The following is an 18,878-nucleotide window of genomic DNA, read 5'->3' as shown; positions in this document are numbered from 1 at the left end:
TTCACCTTCTCCTTGCCAACCCTCTCCCACTGGAAACTACTATTAACAGTTTGGTTTGTATTCTTTTTCACAATTATATATATATATATATATATATATATATATATAGCCAATTAAAGGGGAGAAAAATCCTCTATAGCAGGAAAATTAAGCACATGGGCTTTGAAGTCAGGCTGCCTGGGTTCTAACTCAGATTCTACCACTTAAAGCTGTGTGATATTGGACATCTTATCTTACTTTTCTGTCCTTCAGTCTCTTCTTAAGTACAGTGACAGTTAACATATCTGCTTAACAGAAGTGTTTTGAGGATTAAATTAGTATTGTGACTAATTTAGAAAAGTGTTTGGCATATACTATGTGTGTGCACTGTATATATGGTTCTGCAACTTGAATCCCATCAATAGACATAAAGGCAATACAGTTTAGTGATTTAAGATTATGGATTCTGAATCCAATTGCATGGTGCAAATCTTAGTTCCAGTATTTACTAGCTTTGTCTTTGTTTCCTCTCTAAAAAAGGGACAATAGTTTCTGTTTTAAATTAAGCCTTGTGTGATTTAGAATGACATTTATTCACACATGATTTAGAAAGGCATTTAGAATGACTGTTATATAGTAATTACTTATTTTTTTATCATTCCATCATTAAAAGTCCTCAGTTTGGTATTTCATATAATAGAGGTATAATAAGTAAATCATTGTCTTTTATTGTTTTAATTATACATTATTGCAAAATATGCTGGTTACCATACTACTTTTTTGCTACTTAAAACATTAAAATATTCTTGTCTATATCTTCACTTTAAAGAAGAGAGCTATTGCTGTTAACATTTCCCACTGTCATTTGCATCTTGTATTCAGTACTTTCAAGATCCTCTTTTAGTATGTGATCATTACCATACCATATATGTGATAAACCCACACTATTTTCCTATTAGTTGGTTCAGTCCTAGGGTATGAATGGAAAGGGGAACCATTTCATTTTGTGTGGTTACAGTTATAATTCTGAGGTATAGCAAGAGCTGAGAAAGAACAAGACAAAAGGGACTATTCCTGTATTTGGGCTGTTGCAATCTCAGAAGACTGAGTCTTTCTTTAGGTATCCTGACACTCAGAAAAGGTAAGTCTAAATTTTCATGTATTTTAGTTTGTGTTGTTTTATTTTCTACAATAAAAGGTTTTAAATATGAATAAGTAGGTTTCCTGGAGACATTTATAGTAGACACTACAGAGCTATTAAAGGAAAATTGTTTCTTGAATCAAATCTGCTTTTCCCTTTTGAACTCTTGTAGCATTTTTAGGGAAAACTCAGAGTCTTAAAATTGCACTAAATAATCATACAAAAGACTGGCATAAGTGCTCTGGAAAATAAGATTTAGGTCCAAAAGAAAAGAACAAAAGGGAGGAAGGGAAAAAGGGAAAGAAAATAAAAACAAAAAAGAATGGTAGTGAATTTGACGAACCTATTTGTATTTAGATTACTGAAAAAGTAAATGGATATATTTATAGCTTAAATCAGACAGTTTGCAGAAATTCAAACTGTATATAAATATCTATCTCTCAAATACATTCTGAGGTATAGTAATTGTTTTCAACATCACTCAAGTAATGTTAATTAAAGCACTGTTAAGACAAATTCCTTAAAACCGTCTTGGTTTTAAGCAGACTGTTTGAAAATAAAGGGTTAGGCACTTTAACTAATAAATTTAAAGTAAATAATTCTTGACAGTTGAGTATGTATTAAAATAAATATACATTTTTAGAAATTTGTACTTTTAAAACATTTGTGTGTATACCATATAACATCCTGATAATAACCCAGTGAAAAACTCTAGGGAACATTATTATCACCATTTACCAGGAAAATCAATATCCAGGAATGGTAAATAAATTACCTGATAGTAAATAGGTAATGACAGAATTGGAAGCCAAGTCTCCTTACCTCTGGTCCTATTCTCTATCCTTTGAGCAATAGTGTCTCCCTTAATTATTTGTGTTTTCATGTAGCAGTTAAATCTTCATTAAATATTTTAAAATATGTTGCCTTAACGAGTTTTTTTTTTTTTTTAATTTTCAGGATATATTGCATTCTTCTGATTAGAAACCTTGTCAAATAAAATGCTTGGAGAATCCTTCCTAATTGAACTCCTATACAAAGAACAAGTTACATGTAAGAAAACCTCAAATGATGAAAAGGAAACTTGGAAAAAGCAACTTTTAGATATAGAAGATAATTCACATTCCCCTGATAAAATGGAAAATGAAAATAAGGTCATGAAAGAAAGTTTAACAGAGAAAAGTAATGATACAAGTAAAATAAAATCTGTGGATGAGATAACTGTAGCAAAATGCAAGAGTGCATCCTTTCCAGGGAATGTGTCTGCTGCACTGCCCATTCCAAAGAGAGAGCAACATGATGAAAAACAATTAGATTTATACAGATCTTATTCATGTACAAGTATTTGCCAGAATTATCCTGACCTACAGATTGGAGGAGACCATGTAGGTAACATGTATGATTCTGGCTGCTTTGTGGAACACATACGGGATGATGTTTTTAGTGGTCCTCTTTTGTTTTCAGTAGATATACCATTGGGTCATTCTCCCATCATTGAACCTCTAGACAAACTGCCTACCTCAAAGCTTTTGAATGGGGATGAAATTCGAGAAAGAAGTATGTTGTTTCATAAACAGCCCCTTTCTAATTCTATGCTTAATAGTTATATGGAAAAAAAAGTGGATGAACTCTACAAACTGTTTTTGGAAGAAAATCTCACTCAGTGCTGCTCCATAACCAACCTCATGGCTTCCAACTTGTTAATGAATAATATAAATCAGATTAGCCTCCAAATCTCTCAAGAGCAGAACACAGAGGCATTAAAAATTCGGGAAGTTCTTTTATATTCTTTAACAAGATGTAATCTCTGTAACATTTCCCATGGAAATAGTTCTGAATTCAGCACTCCTAATTTACAAATATCAAACCAGAGAAGTAGAGAACTTGTACCACATCTACAATAAGAATCAACTGCAGTTTGGTTGGACTGATTTATGAGACTGGAGTAACAGTAGTCTTCTCTAGTTTATCGTGTCACATCAGCCCCTTTGTGGTGTGATTACTATAATTTTTGAGAACTTATTTGATCGCTGGTACATCTGAATTCTTGTAGGAGACAATATAAATAACTAACTTTTATGACTATGCTTTTGTTTTGACATCTTTAATGGCTGTTACATTCAAGATTGTGTATTCCATATGTGTGATCTATCTAATTGCCACCAGCATCCGAAGTTGATTACTTCACTCTCACTCATCATATTTGTTTACCACAAAAGTGATTTTAAAAAAGTGAGATGTAGACAGAATTTTTCTCAGCTACTGAAAAGACAACTGGAAACTGTATCAGATATAAGCATATCTTTCTCCATAAAAGTGTTTAAAGACATATGCTGCTGCTGCTAAGTCAATTCAGTCATGTCACACTCTGTGGGACCACATAGACGGCAGCCAGCAGGCTCCCCCATCCCTGGGATTCTCCAGGCAAGAACACTGGAGTGGGTTGCCATTTCCTTCTCCAATGCATGAAAGTAAAAAGTGAAAGTAATGTTGCTCAGTCTTGTCCGATTCTTAAACACTTTTCTTTTTATTTTCAACATACAGAATTTTTCACACTGACAATCAGAAATTATTCAAATAAAAGTTGGATTTAAATGATACTTGAAAGAAACGTGGAATGAGAGCTTAAGGAAAAATGGAGACTTTGCCATTAATATTTGGAGTTGAACTTCATGCTTTTGAACTTTCTTGGGACAAGCATCAGCTTTTATATATCACTCTGTTAAGCATGGTGTTTTTCAGCTATGGGAGGAAGGAAAGCATATACATAGAATGAACAAAGTGAATAGAGAACCACCATTTAGAAATAAGAGAGGCTCTCTTGGTAACTTTTTACACTTCTTATATTATCCTTAATCAAGATACTGGCTTAGGATAAAAGCAGGATATTAGAGCAATTTTGGAATTTAATTAAACTAATTAGTAAAAGATATCTAAAAGAATGATATAGTTTATTGCAGACATGGAAAAAAGACCCAATAGCTCACACTTCTCTCTCATGTATAGTAAATTGATTAGCATGTACTTTTGCTTGTAAAATGAAATGGTATAATTTATGTTATTGAATTGTTATGGTTGATAAAATTTGTACCATAGCACTCACGTATTTCTTTCTAATAATTTATTTGGTCTTCGTTTAAACTCTAAAGAATGTGTTAGTCAGATGCTGTTATGATTTGTTCTTTGTGATCACAGAATCATTCATTTATTTTAATCATTTTCAAATTTCTATGATCTAGTAATAAGTACTCCTGATTTGTTTCCTGTTTTTATTTACATAAAATACAATGTTCTTCTTTAAAATAAGATGTTGTTCATAAAATAAGATGTTTTTCTTTCTCCAACATTTTCTCCAATAACCCTCTCAATCCATTTCCATCATTCTGACATTTGATTCTGAAGAGGCAATGGATAAGAGTTTTTTAACAACTGGCTTAGTGTTTTGTATATACAGAAACTCAAGCAAGGGCTCTGTATCAACCTAGAGGGATGGGATGAGGAGGGAGATTGGAGGGAGCTTCAGGAGGGGATATATGTATCAGTTCAGTTCAGTCGCTCACTCGTGTCCAACTCTTTGCGACCCCATGAACTGCAGCACGCCAGGCCTCCCTGTCCATCACCAACTCCTGGAGTTCACTCAAACTCATGTCCATGTATACCTATGGCCAATTCATGTTGAGGTTTGACAGAAAACAGTAAAATTCTGTAAAGCAATTATCCTTCAATAAAAAATAAATTAATTAAAAAAAGAAATAAAAACAGTTGTGTGTACATTGTTTTATATATTACTAAATGTGTACATTTTAATATGAGTTACCAAATGATAAAATATTAATGTAAACTTTGTCTTTTCCAAAGTGAATTAAATGTTGTTGGGCAATATTATTGGTGTGAAATTTTCTTAAATATTGTAATATATATTAATACTTTATTTATGAAGCAGGTATATTCATAAATATTAACACTGCATATATATATTAAAGAAACAATATCTATCAAGCATCAAATTTAGAAGTATATTATACTCTCAGATTTAAATCTTTTCCTCTTGTTTATGACACACAAATTCTTAATTTCTAAATATACTCACTTTTAAATGGCCTAAGAATTCAATGTGATATATAAACAAGGAAAGATTATAAATTTAGTGTTCTTTTCTTTTCTTTTTACTCTTATTTGCTTTTATTAGCTTATGAATAGTAAAAAGAATTCAACAGAATAGAAACAATCAAATTAGCTCACAGACAAGAAGCCAAATAATAATAATAATCTAAAAAGAAACCACCAAATAGAAAATATTAGGCACAATGACTGAAAGAAAAGATATCATCCTTTATACTAGAATATGGGCATGGTGTTTTAGGAGGGAAATTTGAACATAATAAAATCAATGTATACCTCTCTAACATGCCATTTCTTTTTTCTGGTAACTTTTATTTTTTGACATTTTTAACTTTACTTTGTATTGGGGTATAGCTGATTAACAAACAGTGTTGTGATATTTCCAGGTGAACAGTGAAGGGACTCAGCTATACATACACATATATCTATTCCTCCCCAAACTCCCTTCCCATCCAGGCTGCCACTTAACACTGGGAGGTGTTTCCTATGCTGTATAGTAGGTCCCTGTTGGTTATCCATTTAAAATAAAGGCATGTAAGACACTTTCTTTTCTTTTCTTTTTTTTTTTTTTGAAGTTTTATTTATTTATTTATTTTTAAATTTATTTTATTTTTAAACTTTACAATATTGTATTAGTTTTGCCAAATATCGAAATGAATCCCCCACAGGTATACCTATGTTCCCCATCCTGAACCCTCCTCCCTCATCCCTCCCCATACCCTCCCTCTAGGTCGTCCCAGTGCACCAGCCCCAAGCATTCAGTATAGTGCATCGAACCTGGACTGGCGACTCATTTCACACATGATAGACATTTCTCCAAAGACACTATTTCTGTACAGAGAAATCTCACTAGCTACTGAACACCTCAAATGCTAGAGAAAATTTAAGCTGTATATATATATATATATATATATATATACACACATACATATTTAAGCTGTATATATATATATATATATATATATATATATATATATATATGTTATGGATCTTCCCTGGTGGCTCAGACTGTAAAGCGTCTGCCTACAATGCCTACCATGTGGGAGACCCGGGTTCAATCCCTGGATCTGGAATATCTCCTGGAGAAGGAAATGGCAACCCACTCCAGTATTCTTGCCTGGAAAATCCCATGGATGGTGGAACCTAGTAGGCTACAGTCCATGGGGTCGCAAAGAATCGGACACAACTGAGCAACTTCACTTTACTTTTATATATATATATATATATATATATATATATATATATATATATATGGCTGAGTTCATGGCAAATTAATGAAAACAACTGAAGGCAGACTGGGAAAAGCTGAAATTCCATAAGACAGTTTGGCTACGGAACTGATAACTGTCCCAGGTCCCACCCCTGACACCTAGAAGGATCCCAGTTTTAAGGACTATACCTGCATGGGGGCAGGAACCACAGCCTGGGACTGTGTTGGTCTGCTTGGGTCACCATAATACAACTCCACAGATGGGCAGCTTACACACAAGAAAATTATTTTCACATGGTTCTGGAGGCAAGAAGTCCAAGATCAAGGTGCCAGAAAATTCCATTCCATTGAGACCTCTTTTCCTAGTTTGCAGACAGCCACCTTTTCTGCTGTGACCATATGACCTTTTCTGTGTGCACATGGAGAGAGGTAACAACACAGGTTCTGTCAGAACAGGGCCCCACGATTCTGACCCCATTCAACCCTAATTATCTCTTTATAAGCTCCATCTCCAAATACAGATGCACTGGGGGCTCGGGCTTCAACATATGAATTTGAGGACATGATTCAGTTCACAACAGGGACTGAGCTGGACTGCAGTACCACTGATGACTCCCCAAAAGGCACCTCTCAGTGAATGAACTAGGAAAACACCTTAAGTTTTTTGTCTGTGTTCAAAGTAGAGATATGAAGGATGAAAAAAATCTCTAGGAATGTCTTATCAAAGCCTGCAACCATTGTATATTTGAGGAGGAAATTCACAAGGCTTGTGAGTGTCAGTGAGCACACATACACACTGAAGGACAGAGAGGGAGCAGCAGGAAACCCAAGGGGAACTCTGACTCTGAAGTGGTCCAGGGTTAGCAGGGCCAAAATAAACAAAATGGAGGTGATAGGGGAAAAAAAAAGAAAAAAAAAAAACATAGCAAATTTCTCTGTTGGAACATATTTAAAATTCCCCAAAATGGAGTTCAGAGGAATGTCAATTCACAATGAAAATTCACTAATTACATCAGAAAACAAGTCATATACTTGCTTCAGACAAAACAAACTATAGATGCAGATCCACAAAAAAGGATAAAAATATTGAAATTATCATATACAGAATGTAAAATAAGAACCTTTAATATGATAAAAGAAAAGAAACAGAGAGAATAGAGGAACTACCCCAAATGACCAAGAAAGTTTGAGAAAGAACCCAACAACATTTCTGGAAATGGAAAACTATAATCACAATTAAAAATAATAGATAGGTTAAATACATTAGAGACAGCAAGAAGACAAAATTAGTGAACTGGACAATGGATGTAAAGAAATGATCTAGTGTTCAACACAGAGACAATGAGATAGAAAAATATGAAACAGAGATTATGAGATATAAAGAACAGAGTGAGATGGTAAAACACAAGTCTAATTTGATTTCCTAAGGGAGAGAATTGAGAAAATGCAAAGGTATATTACTCAAAGAGGTAAAAGTTCAATTTTTTTCATAATTCACAAAAGGCACCAATTCTCAGATTCAAGAAGCTCAGTGAATTATAGTTGATTAATAAAAAAGAAATCCACAGCAGACAGGTTGTAGTATAATGACATTTGATTGCAGAATGTCAGAGATAAAGAACTTAAACATAAACTGAAAGAGAAGGTTGATTACCTACAAAGGAATACTGATCAACTGACAAGTGTCATTTCAGAGGCAACAATGGAGACAAGAAAACAGTGGAACAGTATTATTAAAAAATGAGAGAAAATAACTGTCAATCTAGGCTTGTATACCCAGCTAACTTTCAAGGATAATAAAACAGTAAACTTACAGGTAAATTTAAACAAATACTGACTGTATACAGTAACTATTTTGGAATTAAACTGAGATAAAACTAAAATTCTAACCCTTATAAATTAAGGGAAGGCAATCAGATTTTGTTCAAAAGTCTGATGTTCAGCATAAGAGTGAAAACATAAAAATTTAGATTCTGTTTACGATGCAAACTAAAATTCACGGTAAGCACTAAAAAGACAAAATTTGAGTTTTACCTTTTAAAATAGCAGAGAAAAGGTAAATGGAAAACCAAAAAACTCAGTGCTGAAGATGGAGGGAAAAAAACACCCAAGGGCAGAGAGATAACAAAATGGTAGAACAAAAAGCACAATAAGATGGTATAAATAATCCCTCCTATGTTAGCAATTTCCCCTAATGTAAATCAATTAATATCTCCAGCTAAAAGATCGATAGAAAGAAAAAAAAAATCTAGTTAGTTTTTAGTGGGTACATGAAACACAGCATAAAGGTCTGACAGAGAATAGAGAAACATATACCATACAAACACTAACCAGCTGGTGTGGCCTATATAAATATTTCTTTCAGAAACATAAGATTTTAAGGCAACATAAAATGATACAAAAACATTATTAGAAATAGAAGCTGTGACAACAAATATAAGATTTGTTATATATAACTTATATAGAAGAATTATAAGTTCTTCTAAGTTCTGTCCTTACTGATTTCTGCTTTCATTGGACTATGGTCCAAAAATAGATTCATATAATACTAAAACGTTACAAGTTGTTGAGATTTTCCATCTGACCTAAAATATAGTCAGTTTTTGTAAATGTTGTGTTAGTGCTTGGAAGTATGCCTGTTTCCATTTGTTGGGTGTTCATTAGACCAAACTGTTAATTGTGTTGGCCAAATTGTCTCTATTTTAATGTTCTTTTTCTTCTACTTGATCTTTCAGATTCTAAGAGGTGTTAAAATTTTCTGTTCTAGTGGATTTTGTAATTTCTGTAGCTGTGTTACTTTTTGTTTTATATATCTTGAAACTTATAAGTTCTATAACTTATAGAACTTAGAAGTCTACATGCTAGTAAATTTAAAAAAAAATCCACATATGTAAGTAAAAAAAAAAAAAGAAATCATGATGGAAAATAAAAAAATAGAATTTCAAAACAAACATTTCTATAGCACTTTAAATTGACAATACATTACTTCATTTGCTCATTAGAAAGTAATCCTGTGAGCCACCCAGAAGCCATATTCTCTCTGCTAGACAACGTAACAGCAGAAATGCTGTTTATTATGTAACTACTAAAGCAGATTTTTATATATAAATAAAATACATATCAAAAGTGATTTAGAAACTGAGAAATATAAGTGAAAGTGTTCACTACTAAAAATATTAAAAGGAAAGAGAACCAACCATCTCTTTCAGAAGGTATATTGAATAGCTAAGAAAGTTACAAAGAAGAGATTTAGCATCAATGTTTAAAGCTCAAAAAGTTCATAAAATCATTTTGGTTTAAGAAGGCCCTTAGATCCTCATATAATATATACAAACTCATATGGTAAAGTATTTATTATTCACATGAGATGAATGAACATGGTCAAAAATCTATGCACAAGTGGAGGAATCATTAATGCTCTCACACATGGCCCTGGTTTCCTGGTTCTAGCATCTGTTCAGTGGTGCACTGGAAATTAATAGCTCTTCTGAAACTGCCTACAGTACAAAGGGAATTTTCACTTAGGGTTCCCCTCCCTTTTCATGTGCAGGATATTTTTGGAAGTAAGTTTTCTTTTTCCATCCACTGAAAGAGAATTAAGAAAATTCCAACATGCCTGCGTGTCAGCCAGTACTCTTTTTGGTCTAGGTACCAGAGGATGATGGATGAGCTTGTCAAGCCTACAGTAGCAGACAGAGGGAGTTGGCAGAAGTTCTGTGTTATTGAAAGAAATCTCAAATACTTATTTCATTTATTAACTTTAATCACATTTTATTTTTTTTAATTTTATTTAATTTTTAAACTTTACATAATTGTATTAGTTTTGTCAAATATCAAAATGAATCCACCACAGGTATACATGTGTTCCCCATCCTGAACCCTCCTCCCTCCTCCCTCCCCATACCATCCCTCTGGGTCGTCCCAGTGCACTAGCCCCAAGTGTCCAGTATCGTGCATTGAACCTGGACTGACATCTCGTTTCATACATGATATTTTACATGTTTCAATGCCATTCTCCCAAATCTTCCCACCCTCTCCCTCTCCCACAGAATCCATAAGACTGTTCTATACATCAGTGTCTCTTTTTCTGTCTCGTTCACAGGGTTATTGTTACCATCTTTCTAAATTTCATATATATGCGTTAGTATACTGTATTGGCGTTTTTCCTTCTGGCTTACTTCACTCTGTATAATAGGCTCCAGTTTCATCCACCTCATTAGAACTGATTCAAATGTATTCTTTTTAATGGCTGAGTAATACTCCATTATGTATATGTACCACAGATTTCTTATCCATTCATCTGCTGATGGGCATCTAGGTTGCTTCCATGTCCTGGCTATTATAAACAGTGCTGCGATGAACATTGGGGTACACGTGTCTCTTTCCCTTCTGGTTTCCTCAGTGTGTATGCCTAGGAGTGGGATTGCTGGATCATTAGGCAGTTCTATTTCCAGTCTTTTAAGGAATCTCCACACTGTTCTCCCAGTCAGAATGGCTGCGATCCAAAAGTCTACAAATAATAAATGCTGGAGAGGGTGTGGAGAAAAGGGAACCCTCTTACACTGTTGGTGGGAATGCAAACTAATCACATTTTCAACATGCAACCAAGAATGAAGTTTGACAGTAAGCCATAAATTTACACAGGCAGACATTGGCACTTTTCTGCAGGAGCAACACTGAGCTAACACAAGTGAGCTGGTTATTTTCTTTCTTGTGCCTTTCTTCACTGAAGGGCAATGAAAAAAATACCTGAAAGGTCTATCCACATCTCACATTCATTTGCCATAAGTCGCTTGAAATTATTGCATATAATTCTGCTTTCAGTTCAGTTCAGTTCAGTCCCTGAGTCGAGTCTAACTCTTTGTGACCCCATGAATTGCAGCACGCCAGGCTGTTTGGTTCATGGTAAATTAAAAAAAAAATCTATTTAGTTCCTCAATTAGACTGTTAAATGCAGATTTTTAAAGATCACAATGATGACAAAATTGGTACATGTTTCATCATAATACACCTGCTTATGAGAATGGACGTTCAACACTAAAAAGGATTTACATTTTACATGGATCATTTGTTGTGTGGGCAAATACTTTTGGTTTACTTAAAGCCAGGATCTTTATACAGTTCCAGAGGGAGGCCTTGGCAGATTTTGCTGATTACTCATTAAATGGCTGAAACATGTAGAGACGTTATTTATCTTACAAAACTTACCCACAGCAAAAACAGAGGTAAAAATGAGGTAAAGGCTATGGGCAAGATTATGGTTCTTGGAAAGTTTAAAAGTTAGCTGTGTTTCTGGTAAGCTTTTCCTTGTAAGCATGTTTTAAACAAAGCTGAAAACATGAAGTGTTGGAAGGCCACAATCTTAACAAGCATGTCTTGTTGTCCAGCAAAAACACAGCATTATACAACAACTTCTCCCAAAGGGCCATTCAGAGACCAGTGTGGCCCCATGTGCACAGCAGAGACATGGTTCTGACGCTCCTCTCTCTTCAATATGATCTCTGTTCCTGGACAGTTGTTTCTGTCTGCATTACTCACGGAATAACACTGTATACATTCCTTCAAGAACCAAGGAATCCACGACAGGCAGACACCATCTCTGCTTTCTAAGCCACAATGATAAATTAACATTAAGCCTGCAAAAGGATGAATTAAATTACTTCCCTAAGAAGTCTGTACTTACCCTTAGTTCTCTGAGATAATCAATCAATGGAAACCAAAACTGGTCCACATTAACTGAGAGCACGTGGACACCACTTTCCTTCAACTCCTTACCCTTTGAATGATCATTGAGAGGCACTTGAAACTGGAAGGATGTGGCACTCCTCTAGGAAATATCGAAGACTCCAGGAGAGGGCTCCGTTTTCCGACAGAAAAGTGCCATCAAATATATTGTTAAGCTTGAAGCAGAGGCTAAATGGTTTGGTGGGAGCAGTTTTTGTTGTTGTTGTTGTTATTTTTTGAGGGGGGATGTCAGTTTTTTCTCATTAGTTTGTCATTGCTGTGGTTCAAGTTCTCAGAAGGTTGAGAATCTTGCCAGGTCCTTCTCCATCTCTGGATACTGCTCTCTCAGCTTCTCCATGGCCATCCTGTGCTCCTCGTCTACTTCTGCCTGTTTGCTGTGCTGCTCTTTCATGAAATCCTCCCACTGTGTTCTGTGCTGTTTCTCACTAGCCATTAAAAGGTCATTATGAATCTTTTTTCACTCCTGTTCCCTCTGGTGGAATCTACAGACCGAGTCAGTAGCTGCTTGCAGTCTCTGGAGAACTTGGTCTAAGTTGTCTTGCATTGTTTCTCCACACGTCAGAAGAGTATGTTCACTTGTCCCATGGATCATATTCTTCAGATTTTCAAGAACTCGCATTTCTCAAAGACCATGTTTTTCTTCAAATTCTTTCACAAAATAACGGGTTTCACCTTGGATAACTGGTCAGTGATCTAACAGCCTTGAATGAATTTCCCCAAGATCCTTGATAATGAGGTGTGCTGGTGAGCCCGCAAACCCCAGAGAGTCCTTCTTCTTGCCACCACCACCACGTGGGGCGGCCTCACAACCCACTAGGGTCTCTGTCCCACTGAGACTCACCCCACAAATTTAGTGTTATTTTCATCTTGATTTCATATTTACTGCCTTTAGTGCTTGAATGAAATATGCATAAAGGTTGCTGTTTAGTGTATTTTGACACTAAGTAGTGACTCTTCATTCTGTCTTTCATCATAAGTTTCACTTATATTACTGTGCAGGTCCCTTTTAAAATGTTATTTGAAATGTATGGAATGATGAATTTCTTTGTCTTACTCTTTCAGGAATTGAAAGTATTACTTTTGTGATTCTGTAAATATGGAGAATGTTATAGATTCAACAGTGTGAGAGGATCATCATATATCTAGGTAGGGAAGAATTCTGGCACATTAAGAATGATGCCCAATATAGTGTCACTCCTTCCCTGTAAAGGTCAGTTGGCTTTATATACCATATTTAGGTTTCAGGCCACTGTTGTGGAACCCAGAGTGGGTCTGATACAGTTACAAGTAATTTTCTGTCAGGACCATCTTAAATCATTAAAAGCAATTCAAAAGATAAACTACTAGACTCCTGAAATTTTTAGGCTTCGACTTCCTGTCTCATGAGTTAGTCTTTGAAAGAAGTCAGTCTACCTGAAGTTCTTTTTTTCCTCCTGAGTTTCTGAAGGCCAGAGATAATACTAACCTGCTCCATTCAAAGTCATAAGCAGATTTTCTCGCTCTTTCTGACCCTTAACATTTGGGTCTTATTTAAACTGGTTTTTGGAAGTAAAGAAACAAAATAAATTGCTTTCTAGGGATATCTTTCCACATGCAATTTTCCTTTTTGTAGGGTTGCTTTGAAGCAAGAGTATATGTATTATATCCAATAAAATGAATTTTCCAGGTAATTTGACTAATATAGCATTATTACATAATGCATGTTTGGATGAAGGGTGGAGGGGTGCTTTGATGAGGATAAGTATGTAGAAAAACCAGAATAATTATACAAATTAGTCAGCAATTATTTTCAGTTAGTATAAGAAGGAAATAAATTTGTAAATTAATGTTTTCATGACTATACATTTGCATGGAAAATTAGCCAATCAGTTATGTATATGTAAAAACTCATGAAAAAAAATTTGAAAGCAAAAAGGAATGGAAAAAATGTTTTCATAAAGAAAAAATAACTATAACTGTCCTTTTGAAAAGAGTTTATTACAAATTTGGGACTTTTGATCCCATCCATGTAGTGTTCATTTCCTTAAGATTTAGTAGAAATTAGTAAAAATGTTGGTTTCATATTTATTATACTGTAAATGTACATGTAAAAGTAGGAAGTGAAGAAACACCTGGAGTAACAGGAAAATTTGACCTTGGAATACGGAATGAGGTGGGGCAAAGGCTAATAGAGTTTTGCCAAGAGAATGCACTGGTCATAGCAAACTCCCTCTTCCAACACAAGAGAAGACTATACATGGACATCACCAGATGCTCAACACCAAAATCAGATTGATTATATTCTTTTCAGCCAGAGATGGAGAAGCTCTATACAGTCAGCAAAAACAAGACTGGGAGTGGACTGTGGCTCAGATCATTAAACTCCTTATTGCCAAATTCAGATTGAAATTGAAGAAAGTAGGAAAAGCCATTGGACCTTTCAGGTATCACCTAAATCAAATCCCTTATGATTATACAGTGGAAGTGAGAAATAGATTTAAGGGACTAGATCTGATAGATAGAGTGCAGGATGAACTATGGGCGGAGGTTCGTGACATTGTACAGGAGACAGGGATCAAGACCATCCCCAAGAAAAAGAAAAGCAAAAAAAGCAAAATGGCTGTCTGAGGAGGCCTTACAAATAGCTGTGACAAGAAGAGAAGTGAAAAGCAAAGGAGAAAAGGAAAGATATAAGCATCTGAATGCAGAGTTCCAAAGAATAGCAAGGAGAGATAAGAAAGCCTTCTTTAGCAATTAATGCAAAGAAGTAGAGGAAAACAACAGAACGGGAAAGACTAGAGATCTCTTCAAGAAAATTAGAGATACCAAGGGAATATTTCATGCAAAGATGTGCTCGATAAAGGACAGAAACGGTATGGACCTAACAGAAGCAGAAGATATTAAGAAGAGGTGGCAAGAATACACAGAACTGTACAAAAAAGATCTTCATGACCAAGATAATCACGATGGTGTGATCACTGACCTAGAGCCAGACATCCTGGAATGTGAAGTCAGGTGGGCCTTAGAAAGTATCAGTACGAACAAAGCTAGTGGAGGGGATGGAATTCCAGTTGAGCTATTTCAAATCCTGAAAGATGATGCTGTGAAAGTGCTGCACTCAATATGCCAGCAAATTTGGAAAACTCAGCAGTGGCCACAGGACTGGAAAAGGTCAGTTTTCATTCCAATCTCAAATAAAGGCAATGCCACAGAATGCTCAAACTACTGCACAATTGCACTCATCTCACACACTAATAAAGTAATGCTCAAAATTCTCCAAGCCAGGCTTCAGCAATATGTAAACCGTGAACTTCCATATGTTCAAGCTGGTTTTAGAAAAGGCAGAGGAACCAGAAATCAAATTGCCAGCATCTGTTGGATCATGGAAAAAGCAAGAGAGTTCCATAAAAAACATCTTCTGCTTTACTGACTATGCCAAAGCCTTTGACTGTGTGGATCACTATAAACTGTGGAAAATTCTGAAAGAGATGGGAATACCAGACCACCTGATCTGCCTCTTGAGAAACCACTATGCAGGTCAGCAAGCAACAGTTAGAACTGGACATGGAACAACGGACTGTGTCCAAATAGGAAAAGGAGTACATCAAGGCTGTATATTGTCACCCTGCTTATTTAACTTATATGCAGAGTACATCATGAGAAATACTGGGCTGGAAGAAGCACAAGCTGTAATCAAGATTGCCAGGAGAAATATCAGTAACCTCAGATATGCAGATGACACCACCCTTATAGTAGAAAGTGAAGAGGAACTAAAAAGCCTCTTGATGAAAGTGAAAGAGGAGAGTGAAAAAGTTGGCTTAAAGCTCAGCATTCACAAAACTGAGATCATGGCATCTTGTCCCATCACTCCATGGGAAATAGATGGGGAAACAGTGGAAACAGTGTCAGACTTTATTTTTGGGGGCTCCAAAATCACTGCAGATGGTGATTGCAGCCATGAAATTAAAAGACGCTTGCTCCTTGGAAGGAAAGTTATGACCAACCTAGATAGCATATTGAAAAGCAGAGATATTACTTCGCCAACAAAGGTCCATCTAGTCAAGGCTATGGTTTTTCCAATAGTCATGTATGGATGTGAGAGTTTGACTGTGAAGAAAGCTGAGCGCTGAAGAATTGATGCTTTTGAACTGTGGTGTTGGAGAAGACTCTTGAGAGTCCCTTGGACTACAAGGAGATCCGACCTGTCCATTCAAAAAGAGAACAGTCCTGCATGTTCATTGGAAGGACTGATGCTAAAGCTGAAACTGCAGTACTTTGGCCACCTCATGCAAAGAGTTGACTCATTGGAAAAGACTCTGATGCTGGGAGGGATTGGGGGCAGGAGGAAAAGGGGACGACAGAGGATGAGATGGCTGGATGGCATCACCGACTTGATGGACATGAGTTTGAGTGACCTCCGGGAGTTGGTGATGGACAGGGAGGCCTGGCCTGCTGCAATTCATGGGGTCGCAAAGAGTCAGACATGACCGAGCGACTGAACTGAACTAAGATTTACAGCATAACTTATTGAAATTTAGTGAAATAGTCTTTTTTTTCTTTTTCAAAGTTTTTTTTTTTCTTTTTTCTTTTTAATTTTATTTTTAAACTTTACAATATTGTATTAGTTTTGCCAAATATCGAAATGAATCCGCCACAGGTATACCTGTGTTCCCCATCCTGAACCCTCCTCCCTCGTCCCTCCCCATACCCTCCCCCTGGGTCATCCCAGTGCACCACCCCAAGCATCCAGTATTGTGCATCGAACCTGGACTGGCGACTCGTTTCATACATGATATTATACATGTTTCAATGCCATTCTCCCAAATCTCCCCACCCTCTCCCTCTCCCACAGAGTCCATAAGACTGATCTATACATCAGTGTCTCTTTTGCTGTCTCATACACAGGGTTATTGTTACCATCTTTCTAAATTTCATATATATGCATTAGTATACTGTATTGGTGTTTTTCTTTCTGGTTTAAATAATTATATTTGAGAACTTTTCTATAAAAATGTCATAAGGTATATTGATATCAATTAAAAATACTGAATCATTGCTGTGGGCAGCTAATTCTTTGAATTGTTCCGTTATTTCTGTTTAAAGTTGAGAAATTTGTAGCTTACAGAATTGCAGTGTAGTTCTGGTTTTTACTTCCCTAAATGAATAGAGGCAGTTTATCATGGGGAACATATTGTCATAAGATCTTGGTTTTAGCTGACAGTGACTAAAGTCCATAGGTAGGCTCTTCCTGAAATTTATTTCTGTCGATGGACATGAGTCTGAGTGAACTCCGGGAGTTGGTGAAGGACAGGGAGGCCTGGCATGCTGTGATTCATGGGGTCGCAAAGAGTCGGACACGACTGAGCGACTGATCTGATCTGATCTGATAGTTGTAAACTGGATACATATTTGCCAAATAAACTTTTGAGTGGAATTGAAAAAAAAGTTTAAGAAACAGGTCAGGATACCAGTGACTTTTGCGGTTCGGTCCTTTACAATTAAGGGTTCAGGTCTGCTTTAGGGAAGCCATATAATCATAGAGCACTTTAGTGTTCTCCTGAGGTGAGGCTTAGGAAATGATATCCAGGAGTTCAAATGATAGGGACCAGTTTCTGTCTGGAGCAGATCTCCAAGGGCAGTTCAAGATCAGAAGGAATTCTCAGAGCTTTTCATACTCTAGAAAGATTTGTTCTTAGGATACTCTGGGCACTAGGAGAAACTGACTGGCTCTTTATTCATTAAACAAATATTCATTAGGCACTGTGATAGGCAATCCTGATAAATGATGAACAAAATTGATATCATTACTACTTTTCACTGAGTTTACAGTCCACCTGATACAGAATCAAAGAACAAAAGTAACCACCACAATCCAACTTTAGGGTCAAAAGAGTTACAACACGTAGCTCTAGATAATCTCTGTTGGTAGTTTTGCCTGCTTGGCCTATTCATACCCTATTTTGAATCTTGTATCCAGGGCTGCTGTTTGATTTCATTCACCAGAGTACCTTTGCTGATTATTAAACATGTTGAAAATTTCTGTACCAATTGGCATGAAGCTGCTACACTCTAACCCTCCAAATCCTTCCTCCCATAAATACCCTGGCCACTCTGACTCCTCCATCTGAATCCTTGTATCTCTTTATGATTCAGTAACAAACAAATGAGGGGTCTTTAATTCCCAGTTCTAATAGTACCTACTGCATTTCTTGCTCATGTGAGTTGTTAAATATTTTGACCTTCTCTTCTGCTTGTATCAGTATTGACATTCTTGTTCCAAAACCCACTTAGTAATGCTATTATTCTTAGACGCTGGCTCTGCTTTTTCCCTGCAGCTCTTAAGTAAATGAAGATATATTCATGAACACTGAATCTTTTGACTGGGTCTTCCTTATTGTTAGTAATTTTATTTTATTTTTCTTGCCTTTCTTTGAATCTTTATTTCGGTGTTTTTCTCTAAAGTTATCTGCTTCTTGATATATTACCCAGATGCAGAGTGACTTGTGAAATTATCGCTTGCCATCTGTTGACCAAATCAAGTGACCTGAGACACGAAAGAGAGGACCACATCTTCGGTGTAAGACACTGATTACCTTGAATATTCTACTTTAGTATCCCAGTTTTATATGATGTCTCAGACCTAAAAGCTACTGATATTGTATTGTGCTTCATAACAAAACAGTTATTTTTTTCAAGACACTGATG

General features: G+C 35.9%; 1 protein-coding gene and 1 pseudogene across 3 annotated transcripts in view; one reads left to right on the top strand and one right to left on the bottom strand.

Moving 5' to 3' along the window:
* Positions 1-4,989, top strand: part of LOC133243111 (TLR adapter interacting with SLC15A4 on the lysosome-like) — a 30,777-nt gene extending 25,788 nt beyond the window's left edge. For 2 of the 3 annotated variants that reach the window (XM_061409607.1, XM_061409606.1), the window contains exon 2: positions 2,078-4,989. In XM_061409607.1, the coding sequence (XP_061265591.1) occupies positions 2,119-3,021 (903 nt within the window). In that variant the 5' untranslated portion in view covers positions 2,078-2,118 and the 3' untranslated portion in view covers positions 3,022-4,989. Of the gene's footprint in view, positions 1-706; positions 1,121-2,077 lie in introns of those variants that run through there. The other variant, XM_061409605.1, reaches the window with a different exon arrangement.
* Positions 4,990-12,116: 7,127 nt separating this feature from the next.
* Positions 12,117-18,297, bottom strand: LOC133242598 (biogenesis of lysosome-related organelles complex 1 subunit 5-like; annotated as a pseudogene).
* Between the last annotated feature and the right edge of the window lie 581 nt (positions 18,298-18,878).

This window comes from Bos javanicus, chromosome X, assembly GCF_032452875.1.
Source record: "Bos javanicus breed banteng chromosome X, ARS-OSU_banteng_1.0, whole genome shotgun sequence".
Taxonomy (NCBI): Eukaryota; Metazoa; Chordata; class Mammalia; order Artiodactyla; family Bovidae; genus Bos; species Bos javanicus.
Note: the sequence above shows the minus strand (reverse complement) of the source record. Positions and strands in the feature narration are given on the sequence as shown.